The 15,942-nt window shown below is 38.1% G+C and overlaps 1 protein-coding gene across 1 annotated transcript in view; it reads left to right on the top strand.

Moving 5' to 3' along the window:
• The first annotated feature begins 141 nt into the window (after positions 1 to 141).
• LOC141915417 (5'-3' exonuclease PLD3-like) overlaps positions 142 to 15,942 on the top strand; it is a 44,511-nt gene continuing 28,710 nt past the window's right edge. Inside the window, exons 1-2 of the mRNA XM_074806939.1 lie at positions 142 to 160; positions 2,577 to 2,684. Of these exons, the coding sequence (XP_074663040.1) occupies positions 2,577 to 2,684 (108 nt within the window). The 5' untranslated portion in view covers positions 142 to 160. The remainder of the gene's footprint in view (positions 161 to 2,576; positions 2,685 to 15,942) is intronic.

Genomic DNA, 15,942 nt, shown 5'->3' with positions numbered 1-15,942 from the left:
GCTCCGACAAAACTTCCAAATAAATAATGAATGAACAGTAGCATAAGGGGACAGAAACTACATTGATCGAGAGATTATTTGTCCGAAAAATGATTTTTTGTTGTGATCATCAGCTGATTATCATGTGATTGATGTCAAAATGGCGGACCGGTGTGAGGAGGTGAGTTTGAATTTCGTAAACATTTGACCACGATTCCCATGTTTTAATGCGTCTGAAATGTGTCAAAACTTTGTAATCATGTGTGGGAAAGATTATAACCGTCTGGGTCTAATTGCAGTTTGGGTACCTATCCACTGGGTGGCGCTAGTGTTATTAAAGAATAGTGTTATGCCTATGGTAAGGTTATAACCTATAATTAGGTACATAACCATTAGGGACACCTAAACTGCAGTCATACCGATTGCGTCAATCACGAGAGGTGCGGATCTGCACTTTTACCCAGCACAGCCCCAGGCATCGCCGATGTGCTATGCTGGGATAAAGTTCCGTGTGGGGGCATCCTCCCCGGCCCCAGCAAGGATTCGAACCTGATGGCATCAGAGATTGCCTTCACCAAGAACCTTAGTGTCTGATGTACCACAGACACTAACTAAGACACGAACGACATTTTCTCGATACTCTTAAATCACTGTGACTTTAAACCACCAGAAATCCAGTTTCACTAAACCGATTGTGAAAAATAAACTCTCTTTACAAACCTCAAACATTCAGTTTTCTTATTATTATATTCATTTGGAGGTTTCTTCATCATAGTCCGTGCTTGATGCGATTTAAATACAGAAATAGCAAAAATAACACCATTTTTTTCACTTTGAAACTTGGCATTGTAACACTGTAGTTCGTTAGCAATAAGACACTTGAGCGATGCGTGTCTCATCGCTAATCAGCGCATCATTTTTGTATCTTACATTTAATCGTACTAAAATCGGCTTTATCCTCAAACAAATATAATGAACAAACACAAAACGTCATAAGGTTAGTGTAGATAGTTTATTTATCAAAATCGGTTGTTTAATTGCTGAGATATTGCAGTTTGAACACGGGCAAAAATGCCGACAGTAGTTCTGTCGGCAAAAGTCACGCGAATTTGAATGAACGTGTCTGGGTGGGTGGTTACACAGGCTCGTAGAGCAACGTAGATACACTGGAGACAGCCACTGCCAGGACTGGGTGAAAGATTGCCACGTTGAAACCCTGCCACACTAATGTCTATTTCAACCTGACTTGAGAGCATTCCGGGTGGCCTAGCTCGCTAATTTTTGGTAGTACATACCTGATAAAGGTCTTAAAGGACCAGAAAAGACAGGCAGTCGACCTAAATCATCATTTTTAATCCATTCGAAACTGTATTGAAGGATATCCAAAAAGTCTTCACTGAAAGGGGTTTAATGAAAAGAGGTGAATCCATGATTTGAAAGTTTAACAATATGTTTCCATGCCTACGTACCAAACTTCAGTTGGTAGGCATGGAGACATATTGTTAAACTTTCAAATCATGGAGTCTCTTTTCTCACAGGAACCCCTCTCAATGCAGATTTTTTGGATATCCTTCAATACAGTTTAAAGTGGATTAAAAAACGATATTTTAGGTCAGCTGCCAATGCATTCTGTTCCTAATAAGACTTCTATCAGGTATGTACTACCAAAACTAACTGAGCTAGGCCACCAGGAATGCTCTCAAGTCAGGTTAAAATAGACATTAGACCGAGTGCCCAGCTTAGACCTGTACCTGCGCACTACGTCTAATTAGTTGAGTATGGCAGGGGTTCGTGCCGTGGCTGAGTGTAGCGATACCATCAGGTTCGAATGTATCGGCAGTGAATGTATCTCTGTCTGTGTTTAGAGTGGGTAATCTGTAATAAATCAGAAAAAAGCGTCTTTTGACTGATACTGGTCTTTTAAAAGACAATGTGGACCCACTGGCGCTGGCTCCACACAGCGACATCACAATGAAAATAGCCCACCAACAAAATTTCGTTTCCCAATGTAAAATTGAATACGTTCATTTTAAATGACACTCACTATGACACTTATGACACTCAGACTAATAAAACGGCGCTCTCCTCCACATTGCCAAGTGCCATTCTATCAGAACTAACAACTGTCAATAGGTGCCTACAGCCGATTCAGACCGTCACCATATTCACAACCACAGTGACCTGGGCCTGACACAAACAGTTTTTTACCCAGTATCCTCTACCATATAAAAAAAAAACAAGGGAAGATACTACAACGCTTCAACAGTTTGTTACTTTAGGCCTATAATTTGTCCAATCCGCTTCTCGTACAATTATCCTTAATGAATTTCTGTAGTTTACGCGAGGTTTGAGTGTCTTTACGTCGTTGAATCGTGCGATTAATCTGAAAAGAAATCAGTTGTGCAGCAGTAACTGTCCTTGGACCCCCATATAATGTTTTCTTCTCGAAGTAAGAAGTAAGCAAATTTCAATGACGCCTATGAAAAGGCAGTTTTTATTACTCTTGACCTACCCCAAGCTGAATGAAATAGCCCGAGCTCTAGCTAGTTGAATCAATCGATACTAGTAGGCCTTCAGATTTTTTCTTAAATTTTTAGATGAAGAGGCCATTGCTTGATTTCGAAGGTGGCGATGACTCAGATGATGATGACTACCTTGACTATGACATGCCTCGTAAACATCACCTGAAACCGAACTTACTTTGGGTAAGTTCTGAAGACTTCGTTTTTCGACGCCTTATAAAATGTCACCAATAAATTCTAAGCAATGATTACTAGTTGAGTGTCATATTAAGCTAGGGATTGGAGACATTGTTGTGAAGAATAGGGACGGATCCCTATTTATGGGAAAATGAAATAAATTAATCTGCTACCTACAAAAGTTTGAATTCATAAGCTTGTTCTCTGTATTCTAAAAATGAGTGGCATTTTCCGATGAACTACTTTCGGGGTCCCCTTTGATTATATGATTTTGAAAATCATTTTAGAAAATAACAAACTTCAAACTTGAGTAGGCCTACTCTGAATTGTGTGACAAAAATTGGCCACAGTTTGATATCGCTCTCATGTTGCATTGTTGTTAATTTGAGAAACAAATTTTACATCTGAATACTAGAGATTCACACATTTGCCAGTTGTAAAAATGGGATCATCCAGTGTATTGTTCTTACCACCAGCAGGCAATTTAATATTGAAACATATTAAATATTTCAATCTCAATTGGTACTGTGCTTATTTTGTAATAGCTAAGTTGTAGATCTTGACGCTTCCTATGATCAAGGTGATTTTCAAGGTCATTGGCTTCTGCTTACATTCACCAGGGGGCGATGAATGGTGAAATTACATAGTATTTCCATTTATATTGACATCTATGGACATTTTGTTACCACATTCTATTGCCATCTTATAGAAGGCCTATGTTCTATGATTGGTGTAAGTCTCAAGGTCATTGGTTTTTGTTAGGTGGTGTTGAATTTTCAAATGGTCAGATTGATGAGTATTTCAGACCCTACGACTCCTTGATTCCTTGAAAACTCCTTCCAAACCAATAATGTTTTTCAAGGTCCTTGAATATCCTTGAATTTAAGCAAAATGCCCAAACATTGCTTGAAAAACTCCTTGTTTTTTTAGAAATTGACAATTAGAAAATGTTTAGGTTTTAGATCTAGGTAGTCGTAGGCGTTACACGCAGATTCCACTGATATGAATTAAATGGCGTACCGAGATAATAGGTACCAATTAAGGAGGAATCTACTGTAGGGTCTAATGGGGATAATTATGAAAATGATGAGTACACTCCTCGAAATTTCAAATTTTCTCCGTGCAAACTCCTTAAAAAAGTCCTTGAATTCTGGAATGACTGATCTGTAGGGACCCTGTTCAGAACACTTTCCAAGTAGGCATGGTGACCCTGGACCCCAAGTTGTCCAAGGTGTAAAATAATTTGTTTATGATTAATTTTCTTATGTTTGTGTTGACAGTTGTTATCCAGTATATCCATCAGATGGCGTATCTGTTGTTTAGCGCACTTGGGACTTAAGTCCCTTTTGTGTTCACTTATCTTTTGTCTGTCCCTTGACGCAATCCAGGAATTTTGGAAGCTTGAATACACTTGCTTCAATGAATTGTCTTGATTGTTTGTTTATACTTTTATCTCCCAGACACATCTGCAGCCCAAAAACTGGCCAGATAATCATCAATATGACCGACTGGCAGCCCAAAATCACCACTTTACTTTTACTTATCTTTTAAGTTTTGAAGGGAAATATTGACACTTCAATGAGCAGAAAACTACTGATCCTAATTACAGTCCTTAGTATCAGGGCAATAGGCTACTATAAAACAGGCTTTGAAAAGCAATTTTTTAGTGGATTTAGTGCCCTTGTCAAATGAGGTGAACTTCCCTTTCTCCAAGCCTCAATCCACCCCTTAAATTGTCCATTCTATTTTGGAGCCAAACAATTTGGATCGGACCAAAGAGCCACGTGTAGGTCTGTTCTGAATTTTAGATCAGACCATTCCTGTGTGTGTATGTGCGTAGAAACTAGTTCCAAGACACGTAGACTAATCTGATTAATTTAGCTAGTTCTAAGATGGATTTTTTTATCATTAAATTACAAATTACAGAAGTTTTCACGGAAATCGATAGGCCTAAAAGAGATGAACATTCTGAAATAGAATGTAATTTATCAACTAAACCACTGAAGATGGGTGATAATCTGTCTATCGACAGATTCATTTACAGGTAAAAGACACAAATCTTGAATTGAAAAAACTAGTCACTAAATCGTCAATAGGCTAATTAACCCTTTCAGTGCTGACTAATTACCCTATAGTGCTGGAGATAATTTGAAAAAATTTTTAAAAATTCCACCCTAGTGTGTAATAATGGGAATACCACAATAGTGCATCTACACCGCGTCGCAATGTATCGTTAGTTACTAGTATTTCACTATGTTTGACAGGTGCTGCAATTTTTCAAGAGAGATAATTACTAATTACATCCATACACCGCATTGCAGTGTACTAGCAAAATCTATAACTGATTTATACACCGCACTGCGGTGTAGATGCACTGAAAGGGTTAATGTAGTTTTCAAATTTAATATCATTTTTATATCTAGCCTAAAATCAAATTGCAGTTTATTACTTATCATAAAATCTGTCTCATACAGACCAAATTTAAAACTCAGCGATTAATTTTGTCACCAGAGGTAAATTAGTTCATTATCTCCAGTCAACTCTTCAAACTCTTCAACTGTGGAACTAAGTCCACCAGGGTATGAATAAGATAAACTCGCATATTAGAATTAATATAATTCATTCTAGGTTTGTAAGAAAACAGTATCAACATGTAGGGTACCACCCCAACCTGTAGGTTTTCCAATACCGAATGAATGTACCTGTGTACATTATATGTTATTCGTGTTGTTGTACCGATAACGCTATATGTAATCCCAGTCTGGACAGAAGTTCGTAATAAATATGGCAGTCGGTCACCGGACTGACTGGTTTCATTTTCCATTTACAATCTTGCCACTTCTGTTGTAAATCAGCGAATTTCTGTAGGAAAATGCCTATCAACTTCTTCATTAAGATAGCGCCGTATCCCTTTCTGCGTCATTAGCCATATTGGCAGCTTTTTCTCCGTCGCCTACAACATATCTGCGTCAAATCTTGTCCGGGAATAGCTCTCTCGATATCGTATTCATATGTCGTAACCAGGTATGTGCTTATTAAAACGTGCACGACAGCCATGGAGAAACGGTACTCTTATATAATCGAGGTAAGACTTTTATCGTATGTATCGACCCAATAATTTGCATTTTTTGTAGCCAAGGATCTGCTGTTTTTCATCAGCAGACTTAGGGGGCATGGTAGACTCTCCTATTAAAGATGATGGGCCAGTTGCTCAAAGGTTGGTTCGAGTTAACCAGTGGATAGTTGACATAGTGACTATTAAAAGTTCATTTTTACTATGGTATCTATCCACTGGTTATCTTTAACCAACTTTTGAGCAACTTGACCCGATGTGTTTTTTTTTAAATGGAAATTTGATGCATTTTTGCGTCCAACTCTCAGACCCCTATCAAGTGCTATTAAAGATTTTTTATCAATGGAAACGAGGTGCTGCTAAATTGCTTTTGCGTTTTAAATGCTGAGAAATTGCTCCTCTTCGCATCAAATATTCTGACCCCTATCAGTTGCTATGTACCCTTGACCCTCTTAAACATGTCTCAATGAAATATTCAACAAATCACAAGATTTTGGTAACGTCCAATTCAAACACCGTATAGCGCCCTGAAACAGGTTTTATGCAACTTTACTTGTTTGTTGGGGATGGACATGATTACTTCATATGGTCCTGATTTTAAAATCCGTGACCCTCTTAGACTTGTCTCAACAAAATATTCAACAAATTACAAGATTTTGGTAACGTCCAATTCAAACTCCGTATAGCGCCCTGAAACAGGTTTTATGCAACTTTACTTGTTTGTTGGGGATGGACATGATTACTTCATATGGTCCTGATTTTAAAATCCGTGACCCTCTTAGACTTGTCTCAACAAAATATTCAACAAATTACAAGATTTTGGTAACGTCCAATTCAAACACCGTATAGCGCCCTGAAACAGGTTTTATGCAACTTTACTTGTTTGTTGGGGATGGACATGATTATTTCATATGGTCCTGATTTTAAGATAGTTTTATGTCTTCAAATTCAGTTGATTTTGATTGCGTATTGACATAAACTATTTATTGTCAGTCATATCTGCTTAATCAATTCAATTGAGAATTTATTGCTACAACATTTAGATACCTTTCTCATTGGTTATCAGTATGATGAGATCATCATTGTTCATGCCACTTTTGATGGATGAAATCAGGTCGAACTATCAACAAAAAAAAAACTATATTAATCAGCGTGATGAGAAAATACGCAGGATGGAACTGGAGCCAGTTTCTGTCCACACAAACATTCAGATTCAGTCCATTCCAAAATTTAGAAGGGACCTCGATCAGTCATTTAGATTGGTCCAGATTGGAACGGTCTAAAGTGGAATGGACAAATTTGGAATGGACCTTTCGCTAGTATGAACGTTTGGTCAGTTCTAAATTGGAACGGGCAAAATTAAGACCGTTCCAAATAACGTAATCTCTTAAAGTGGCCTTAAGTTTTTTAGAGCATCAATGCCTAAAAATAGAAAAATTACCTCTACCGAGATCCAGCTTCGGGCACTTCGCTTGCCAGCTGCCAGCTTCAGCCACTGCGTCATTCGTACCACACTTCGTGAGTGAAAACCTTACTTATCATTGACATACCAGATAGTTCATGCGTATGTGTTCAGATGGCAGCATCAGCTTATTTCAATCTGTTAAACTACTATTGCTCGTCATTGCTTCTTTCAGTTTTTTCAAATTTTAAAGCTCTCTGGTCATGGGCGGGTACTTGGCTAGTATTAAATATCTCCATATTGGTACCTGATGCACCTTTTGTAATCATAATCATTTTCAGAGATGTAGAGGTCATTGGTATCCGCATATGTTCACCGTGGGGTATTGTGCTTAAGTCGTCTGCTTCATTGTTGACTATAGCCGCGATCACACAAGCAGTTTTGGTCCGGGCTAAATTTGGCCCGGAAAAACTATTCACACGGGTGCCTAATGGGCCCGTGCCAAATTTGGCCCAAGATAAAACGTTGGACCAGGCCCGAGCAGCCAAATTTGAGCACGGGACGAAAGATTGCGTTTGAATTGCGACTAGTTCCAGAAATGACTCACTTCGAAGGATTGTTAAGTATCGAATGAGTGGTTTGCCAGTCTGATCTGAGATAATTTGGCCAGGACCATGTTGTCTCAGTGCGACTGCGGCTTATAGGCCTATCTCGTTCACTAGATCCACCGATTGATTATTCCGAAGGGCACTCGTACGTATTCGATTAAATGAATTAAGCGTTCTCTACGCGACATCGAGAGTCAAATCCTGCTTGGGCCTATCCTATCATAGTGAAGTATCAATAGTATGTAATTGACCATCAGAAATACTTATTACGTACGAATGATCAATCAGCGCGAGATAGATGTGTGTGTACATCTTCAATTTAAGCTCTTCGTCATCTGAAAATCCATGCACGGCTGATGATGCTTAAAACCTGCTAATATCATTGTCCAGTTTGGACACCCCAGTTAACAATAAAATCTGGATTCCCGACACAACGGTTTGACTTTCCTGCGGGATTAACTGGTTCTAAACTAAGTCTCGATGCTGAATTGCGGATTTGAGGTAGGCCTAAAGATTTTTAGGAGAACGATGTAGACTTAGGTATACAGATGCTATTGCAGATATACATTTTTTATGTTAATTGTTGTTGGTAATTGTGGGTGGTTCTAATAATCTGGTGGCTGGATATCGAGACGGGATCAAGTTGGAGTCCACGGATTTATTTCTGGTAAATTCTGGTAAATCGCGCAAACGTTATGGTACAAAAGTTATCGTCTGATCTAAAACAATGAGAATAAAGACTCATAAGAGATTCTGAGTAAACTACACTAGTTCACTAATTCGATTATAAACTTACATAATCTAGTGGTGTTAAAACAGAATTCATAAAGTTCTAGCAGCTCATTCTAAATCTAAAACAATCATGGCATCTCTAAAGTGGCGCCCATGGGGAAACTCGTTGAAGGTTATTTACGGTAATGTTTTATTTGATCCAGCTACGTTTTACATTTTGGTAATGGTTTAAGTCAGTCGTGTAACAAGACAGTTGCATTATTATTGGTCCTTCATTTGTCTTTAAGATATATCACCTGAAGTCATGTTTTGGCTTTCTCGCATATAGTTGGAGTGTGATGTACACTGGTGCCGTTGGCTAGGAATGGCCGTAAGAACTTTCTTCTTGTTGAGATAGCCGCCATCACCCAGAGACGATTTGGCCCAGGCCAAATTGGCGCAGATCAAGCCTGAGTGAAATTTAGCCAGTAGCTGATTAGTGAAGAGAATGCATTCACACATTCACATTAACTACTCACTCAATACTAAACAATGCTTAAACAAAGCAAAGCGTGTAACTTCCAGAACCTGTAGCAATTCACATACCATAGCCGCGATCACACGCAGAGGATTTGGCCCGGGTCAAATTGGCACGGATCAGGCTCAGGCCAAATTTGGCCCGTGCCTAATTAGAGAGCGCGTTTCCACGCAAACCATTCACTCGATACTAAACAATGCTCAAACAAAGCGAAGTGGATCATTTCCGGTGGCAGTTGCAATTCAAACACAATCATTTGTCTGGTGCCAAAATTAGACTCTGGCCTGGTCCGAGCCAAATAGGCTCGGACCTATTTGGCACCCCTGTGAACAGTTTTTCACGGGGTTCAGTTGGCACGGGCCAAATTTGGCCCTGGCCAAAAATGCTCGTGTGATCGCGGCTAATAATTTGACCCATGCTAAAATTGGGCCAGGCTTGGTCTGATGTGTTTGGTCGGGCCAAACAGGCATGGGCCCATTTGGCACCTGTGTGAACAGTTGTTTCGGGTCAAATTTGGCACGAGCTAAAAATGCCTGTGTGATCGTGGATAATGTTGTCCATTCAAGACCAGTCCAAACTATTTTGAGTTAGAACCTTAATTTAGAAGTACGTAGTTTATTTTCGTTTAGTTTATACTGAAGCCAACTTTTTTAACTCGACCTAAGGAATTGGGGTCCTGATTAACATCTTATCAGTTTATAACTTTCCTTAATGCATCGAACAACTTGATGGTTGTTTGCATATCAAATATCACTGTTCTGGAGTGATAACTAAAGGCTCTATGAAATGTCGATTTCCCAACATGTATAGAATATTCTTTCTCGAAGGTTTAGGTATTGTATAGATATAGCGCATGATGAATTCTATCCTGTGATGCAGTAAAATTCAAATGCTGCCTCCCTTTGATTACTCTTCATAACGACATAGAAAGGTTTTTAGGCCTATATACAGTTTAATGTGGATGATTTTGTATTGGATGCCACTGGCAGTGATGAGTCAGTTGGGTGGAGATTCAAATTTGGTGTTAGCGGGGTTTTGAATGAATCTTTTCATGTGGCACCTCCGTCATGCATACGTATCCTTTAGGTATGAAAATGCATACGCATCAAATATTGTTAACAGCGCATTTCGTTTTCATCATTTGGTTGAAGCCTGAGGCTAGAAATTTCACAAGGATTAGACCTATAACGACATGATATACGTTGATGTTAGATGTGATGACGAAAAGATCCCTAAATTTGAAGAAAAACCCACAATATGAAGAAAAAATATCGAGACGTTTCGACTTAATTCTATATGAGCCATTTTCAAATTAATTCTATGCGCCATTTTTGGTTCTCGGGTTTCCTCGGGACCGTTATTCTCGTACTGTCTGCCTGTGTGTCTCGGCCTTTCAGCTACTTAGCTTTTAGCTTTTGAAGAAACTTAGGTCCAATGTTAGTTTGGGGATCTAGTTGTGTAGTCCAAAGAATGGGCCAAGTGCGCCACCTAGCAGTTGAACTAGGCACTAAAAACTTTTCTGTAACAAGACCTTTAAGATGATCTCATAATTCAGGAATGGGTTCAAAATTAGAAAGATGTGTGGACAAACAGCTACCAGTATTGGCCCTAGATCCAATATATCGAAAATGCAATGGTAATTTCAGAGTTCAAGTTTGAGCTTGAGAACTGTTGACGCCTACGGCTTGTCAAAACTTTTTTTCAGAACATAATCAGTTTTGAAAATGGCTCATAGAAGTGAGTCAAAATATTGAATATCCCTGAATTTGTTGCCGACCACAATAACTATTTCTTTCTTGAATCTAAGTAAAGTATGATATACGAAAAATATATGAGGATAGTCTTGAGTTAAAACTTGCCTCGAGAATCAACAAAGCTAATTGAAAATCTTGATCGATTTTAACTGAGAGTTAAACCTTAAAATGCTTCCAGCGGGATTACACACACACACAAGGAAATAAGCATAATAACTGTGGAATCTACTCATGTTTTTGTATTAAAAAATTGATGGTACGATTGTTTTATGAAATATAAAAGAAATTGATCCGATGCAAGACAATCAGTGCAGTGCATACATGTATTGTTATTATATGCGTTTGTAGAATTTCTATTTGCCTTTCCTCCTATCATCAGATTTTCCATTCCAGATGATATTACAACCTTCGAATGAAATACCACCCGTTGTTATTCGTATTTAGTATTCGGCAGTACTTAACTGTTTTGCGAAAAATCTGGGCGAGTCAACTGGAAATTATGATACTGTGGCAATAAACCATTTTACAGTTGGTAGCCGCCATTTTGTTAGGGTACTTTTGTCCCGTATTGTTGGGTCATTTTTTTATCTTTTTTAAAAACTATCCGTGATGTGTATTGTATCATATTTCATCTGTCCATGGATGGATTTTGACAACTTCAGCAACATTCAAACCGCGTGAATCTCTAGTTTTCAGTTATGTTAAAATCATTTCTCAAATTTACAACAATGCGACATGAGAGTGATATAAAAATCGGTGGTCAGTTTTTGCCGTGCGCATAGAAATCCAGGGTACTGAACTTTGAAGTTCGTTATTTTCAGAAATAATTTTCTAAAAAATCCAAACATTTCAAGCACTGTGCGCATAAACGCCCCCTTTCAGGTGAACTTTGAAATTTTAAGATATCTTGCCTAGTTTTTTTCCTATGGCACGTTAACTGCAGCGCGTGTATTGTCATTCCGAGATTCGGCGCTGTTTTCTTTGCGTGTATTTCAGTATATGGGAGTTATTTCTTCATTTTCACTACACTTGTCTCTACGGAAAATGGTTTTAATTGTTGGTACGAGTATCAGGTTTAAATATCACGTCGTTTATGCAATATAATAGATCGGGGACATTAGAGATGTTGGGGTTTAAGGGATTTTTCTGACCAGTTTTAGCAGCGAGACTGAGCGGCATTTTGATCACGCATTCGAAGTTGCGCGCGGGAAGAGAATATATGGGCCTATATTGAGATGGAAGAAGAAAAGAAATATAGCACTCAAAATCGAGTATGATGACCATTTAAATCAGTAGTCTATCAATAAATTTTCATAAAAATCTACTGAAATTAGATGGATGGAGAAGTGGTCAAAAAGCTGGACAAATGGGGTGGGGCAAATATTCAGCTATTTTCTATGAATACTTTCTATTAAGTACACTCAAGATTGATTAGATTGGGAAGAAAATATAGGAAAACGTTTTCTTGTTTTGGTGGTGAAATATCAAGTATCAAGTTCGAATGTCAGACGCAGGTGATAAAAAGTAAAAAGTGACATCTACCATCACAAAAACGCAAGAAGTGTGTGGATTGCATTTACAACAAAAGAGTGATATTTTGGGTTTTCTTGGGTGCATGTACGTAAGCCTCTGCCTGCCGTAAAAGCGGTTACCATTACAACCATTACGAACTAGCGCCGGAGAACGGAATACAGTATTAATGCCGTAATATTTAAACCTGATACTCGTACCAACAATTAAAACCATTTTCCGTAGAGACAAGTGTAGTGAAAATGAAGAAATAACACCCATATACTGGAATACACGCAAAGAAAACAGCGCCAAATCTCGGAATGACAATACACGCGCTGCAGTTAAAGAGCCATAGGAAAAAAACTAGGCAAGATATCTTAAAATTTCAAAGTTCACCTAAAAGGGGGCGTTTATGCGCACAGTGCTTGAAATGTTTGGATTTTTTAGAAAATTATTTCTGAAAATAACGAACTTCAAATTTCAGTACCCTGGATTTCTATGCGCAAGGCAAAAACTGACCACCGATTTTTATATCGCTCTCATGTCGCATTGTTGTAAATTTGAGAAATGATTTTTACATAACTGAAAACTAGAGATTCACGCGGTTTGAATGTTGCTGAAGTTGTCAAAATCCATCCATGGACAGATGAAATATGATACAATACACATCACGGATAGTTTTTAAAAAAGAGAAAAAAATGACCCAACAATACGGGACAAAAGTACCCTAACAAAATGGCGGCTAGCAACTGTAAAATGGTTTATTATCATAATGGCCAGTGGTTTTCTGTGGGAATAATGTTTAAAGCATTCACACCAGATTCTGGGCTTACGAAGTATCGTATACTCTTGTGTGGTACTGAATTTGCCAGAACAAGTTGCGCACATGATTTGGCGCTTATTTAGCCCGCTCAAGTTGTGCCGATATCCGGAGTGATTTCAAGAAGGCATTTCGAATCCATGCTATCAACGTTTTGATGTACATGTATATATATATATATCTTTAAGTCCATTCTTAACCTACACTCCTGCCTTCCAAATAGCAGTTTTTGGATCGCCAATTTGGTGTAGCTAATGTTAGTGAAATACATTTGTCACTGTATCTAGTTAAAATTAAGTGTCAAATCACACAACTACAACAACTGCCTATAGGCCCTATCATTGTTCTTTTTAATGGCTTCTTATATTACAAATAGGAGTCAAAAGCTTATAAAAAATGCTCATGCCTTTGGTTCAGTGTAGCGTACTACCATACAAGGCTTGCTAAAGCGCCGAATCTGCGTTCGAACTACAGAAAACATGCAACCAGTCAGTGTCGTTCTGAGATCGGGTTTTCGGTGCGGAATCCCTTTCCGCACTTAATAAGCCAAGTATTTCAGCACGGTTCTGAATAAATCGTGAATAGGCCTCGAATAATTTAACCGTGTAAATGCTTAGTACCGTACTGAAATTGTAGTGTGAACGCAGCTTATGGCTGAAAAGGGTGAATCCTTATAGATATGAAGTTTGGAGTGGAAAACCTGGTTTTGCTACAAAATCTGGAGTATTGAAGTTTCTTTCAAGTTCATAGTGGAGATTCAAGGCGGATTTCATTACATCATTGTTCGTTAGTTTTCTAGCGTCATTAGAAAACTATCTAAAAACCTGGAGAAATTACCGATGTTAGTAGGGCATGGTGTCTACTTGTGATCGGTTTTTTATTGGTGCTCATTTTTGGACCACACCCTTGGGTAATACAAAGACATCAAAGCAAACGCAGCGTATTATTTACATTCCAATGAAAATATAGAGTTGCAGATTTTTTACCCTGTGGGGATTTCGCAGTATTGAGTATTAGCTTACGAATACGTTAAATTTGATTTTCACGAATGAAGATATATATGTATTATATATGTATATATACGTACATATTATTCATATTCCTACCAAGTTAATGATGTGAGCCACTTTCACTTTGAACCATGTACTGCAACTGGATAAATTCAGACTATTATCTTAGATACCTTGAGGTAGGTCGACGAGAAATAATCGCGTTGTCAAAATTCAATGGAGGTGAGGTCTGGATTTTGATCATCCATTTTGATCACGGGGTATCACGGTGTGATGGCTTCTGATTAGATCTATCCAGTTTGTTCCGTTCTGCGATGTCTAAGAAGCCGAATTTTGCGAAAGGTTCTCGTTAACTGGGGTTTAATCGATTTGAAAAGGCCAATCAGAGAGCACTCTTCTCTGTGATTGGGTAAATTGCGGATATCTGCAGTGCTGTTCCCGTGAGGTATCGTCTAGTGTTTTATTTCGGGATTTATTTTTTTGCGATTGTGTTTTGAGAAATTGTATTTCATGTTTGATGTCCGTGAAATCTTTGGTGGGTTTCGTTTCTGGGAGGATCTTTTACTTGCGGCATAGAACGTAGACTATTATGCAAGGATTAGGTAAAATAGCTATTTTCTCAAATCAGCGCTATAGATAGGCATATTGGATGGATGTGATAATGCTAATTAGCCATGCACTTCAATTGCGAATTCGATTGAATTCCATTCAGCTGAATATTAAATCCAATTCAATTTCATTTTATTCAGCAAAAACACCTAATCAAGTACGATCAATTGGCCATCCTTAAACGTATGCATTTTGAGGTACCAGCAGCTCTGTGGGTTGTTTAATACTTAGGTATTTGTGTAAATCCTTCTATGTATCGACATTACATTTGCTCCTGGAACTAGAAATAAATTTTTAACTTTACTCAGTTACATTATCAGTTATGAAAAATCAATACGATGTTTGTAAAAGCAATCTTATTAGTCACAGTCACGTGAGAACATTTATGACCCGGGTCAAATTTGTTTGACAATTATTCTGGAAGTGACTCACCTTGCTAGCCATAGCTTCGTTTTGATTGCATTTTAGTCATGAGTTTGTGGTGTACATGTGAATGTGCTCTCAAATTATTGGCACAGGCAAAATTTCACTTGGGCCTGGTCCGGCCCTACGACTCTTTAAATCCTTAAAAACTCCTTCAAAATGGAAAATGCTTTTAAAGGTGCTTGATACTTCTTTGATTTGAACTAAGTGCCCTAAACTTAACTCCTTTAAAACTTGTCCAATGTTGAGCAATAGGCAATCAGAAATTTGTGTCCAGTTTGTAGTTTTACAGACTACCCCTAAATCGGTACAGTTAGGACCAGGATTTTTTTGTACCCAAATATGCCAAATTAATAGTTTACCGAGATAAGCAGTACCGATTTGATAGGAGGAGTCTACAGTAATTGAGATATATGATGACACTTCCAGAAAATTCCTCAAAATATGAAATTTTCTCCTTTAAAGCTCCTTGAATACTGACTGATCTGTAGACCCCCGATATCGTCTCCACATATGGTTGTGTTTATGACTGCGAAAAATCTTGGTGAGTCGACTGGAAAAGATGATACTGTAGGAATTACCACAATATGCCAGTGGTTTTCTGTTCAGTAACATATTAAACGTTCACGCAAGATTCTGTACTGCGCTTGTGGAAATTTGAAATTTTCTCCCTTAAAATTCTTTGAAAACTGTGTGATCGATAGAAACCCTGATATCATCTTCGTTATTCAGATTCTCACGTCAACTAAGCCAAATCATAATCCCATTGATCATTTATTGTAACCTTTTACCTCTTGTACATGT

This window comes from Tubulanus polymorphus, chromosome 1 (assembly GCF_964204645.1).
Source record: "Tubulanus polymorphus chromosome 1, tnTubPoly1.2, whole genome shotgun sequence".
Classification (NCBI taxonomy): Eukaryota; Metazoa; Nemertea; class Palaeonemertea; order Tubulaniformes; family Tubulanidae; genus Tubulanus; species Tubulanus polymorphus.
This window is presented reverse-complemented; position numbering and strand designations above follow the sequence as displayed.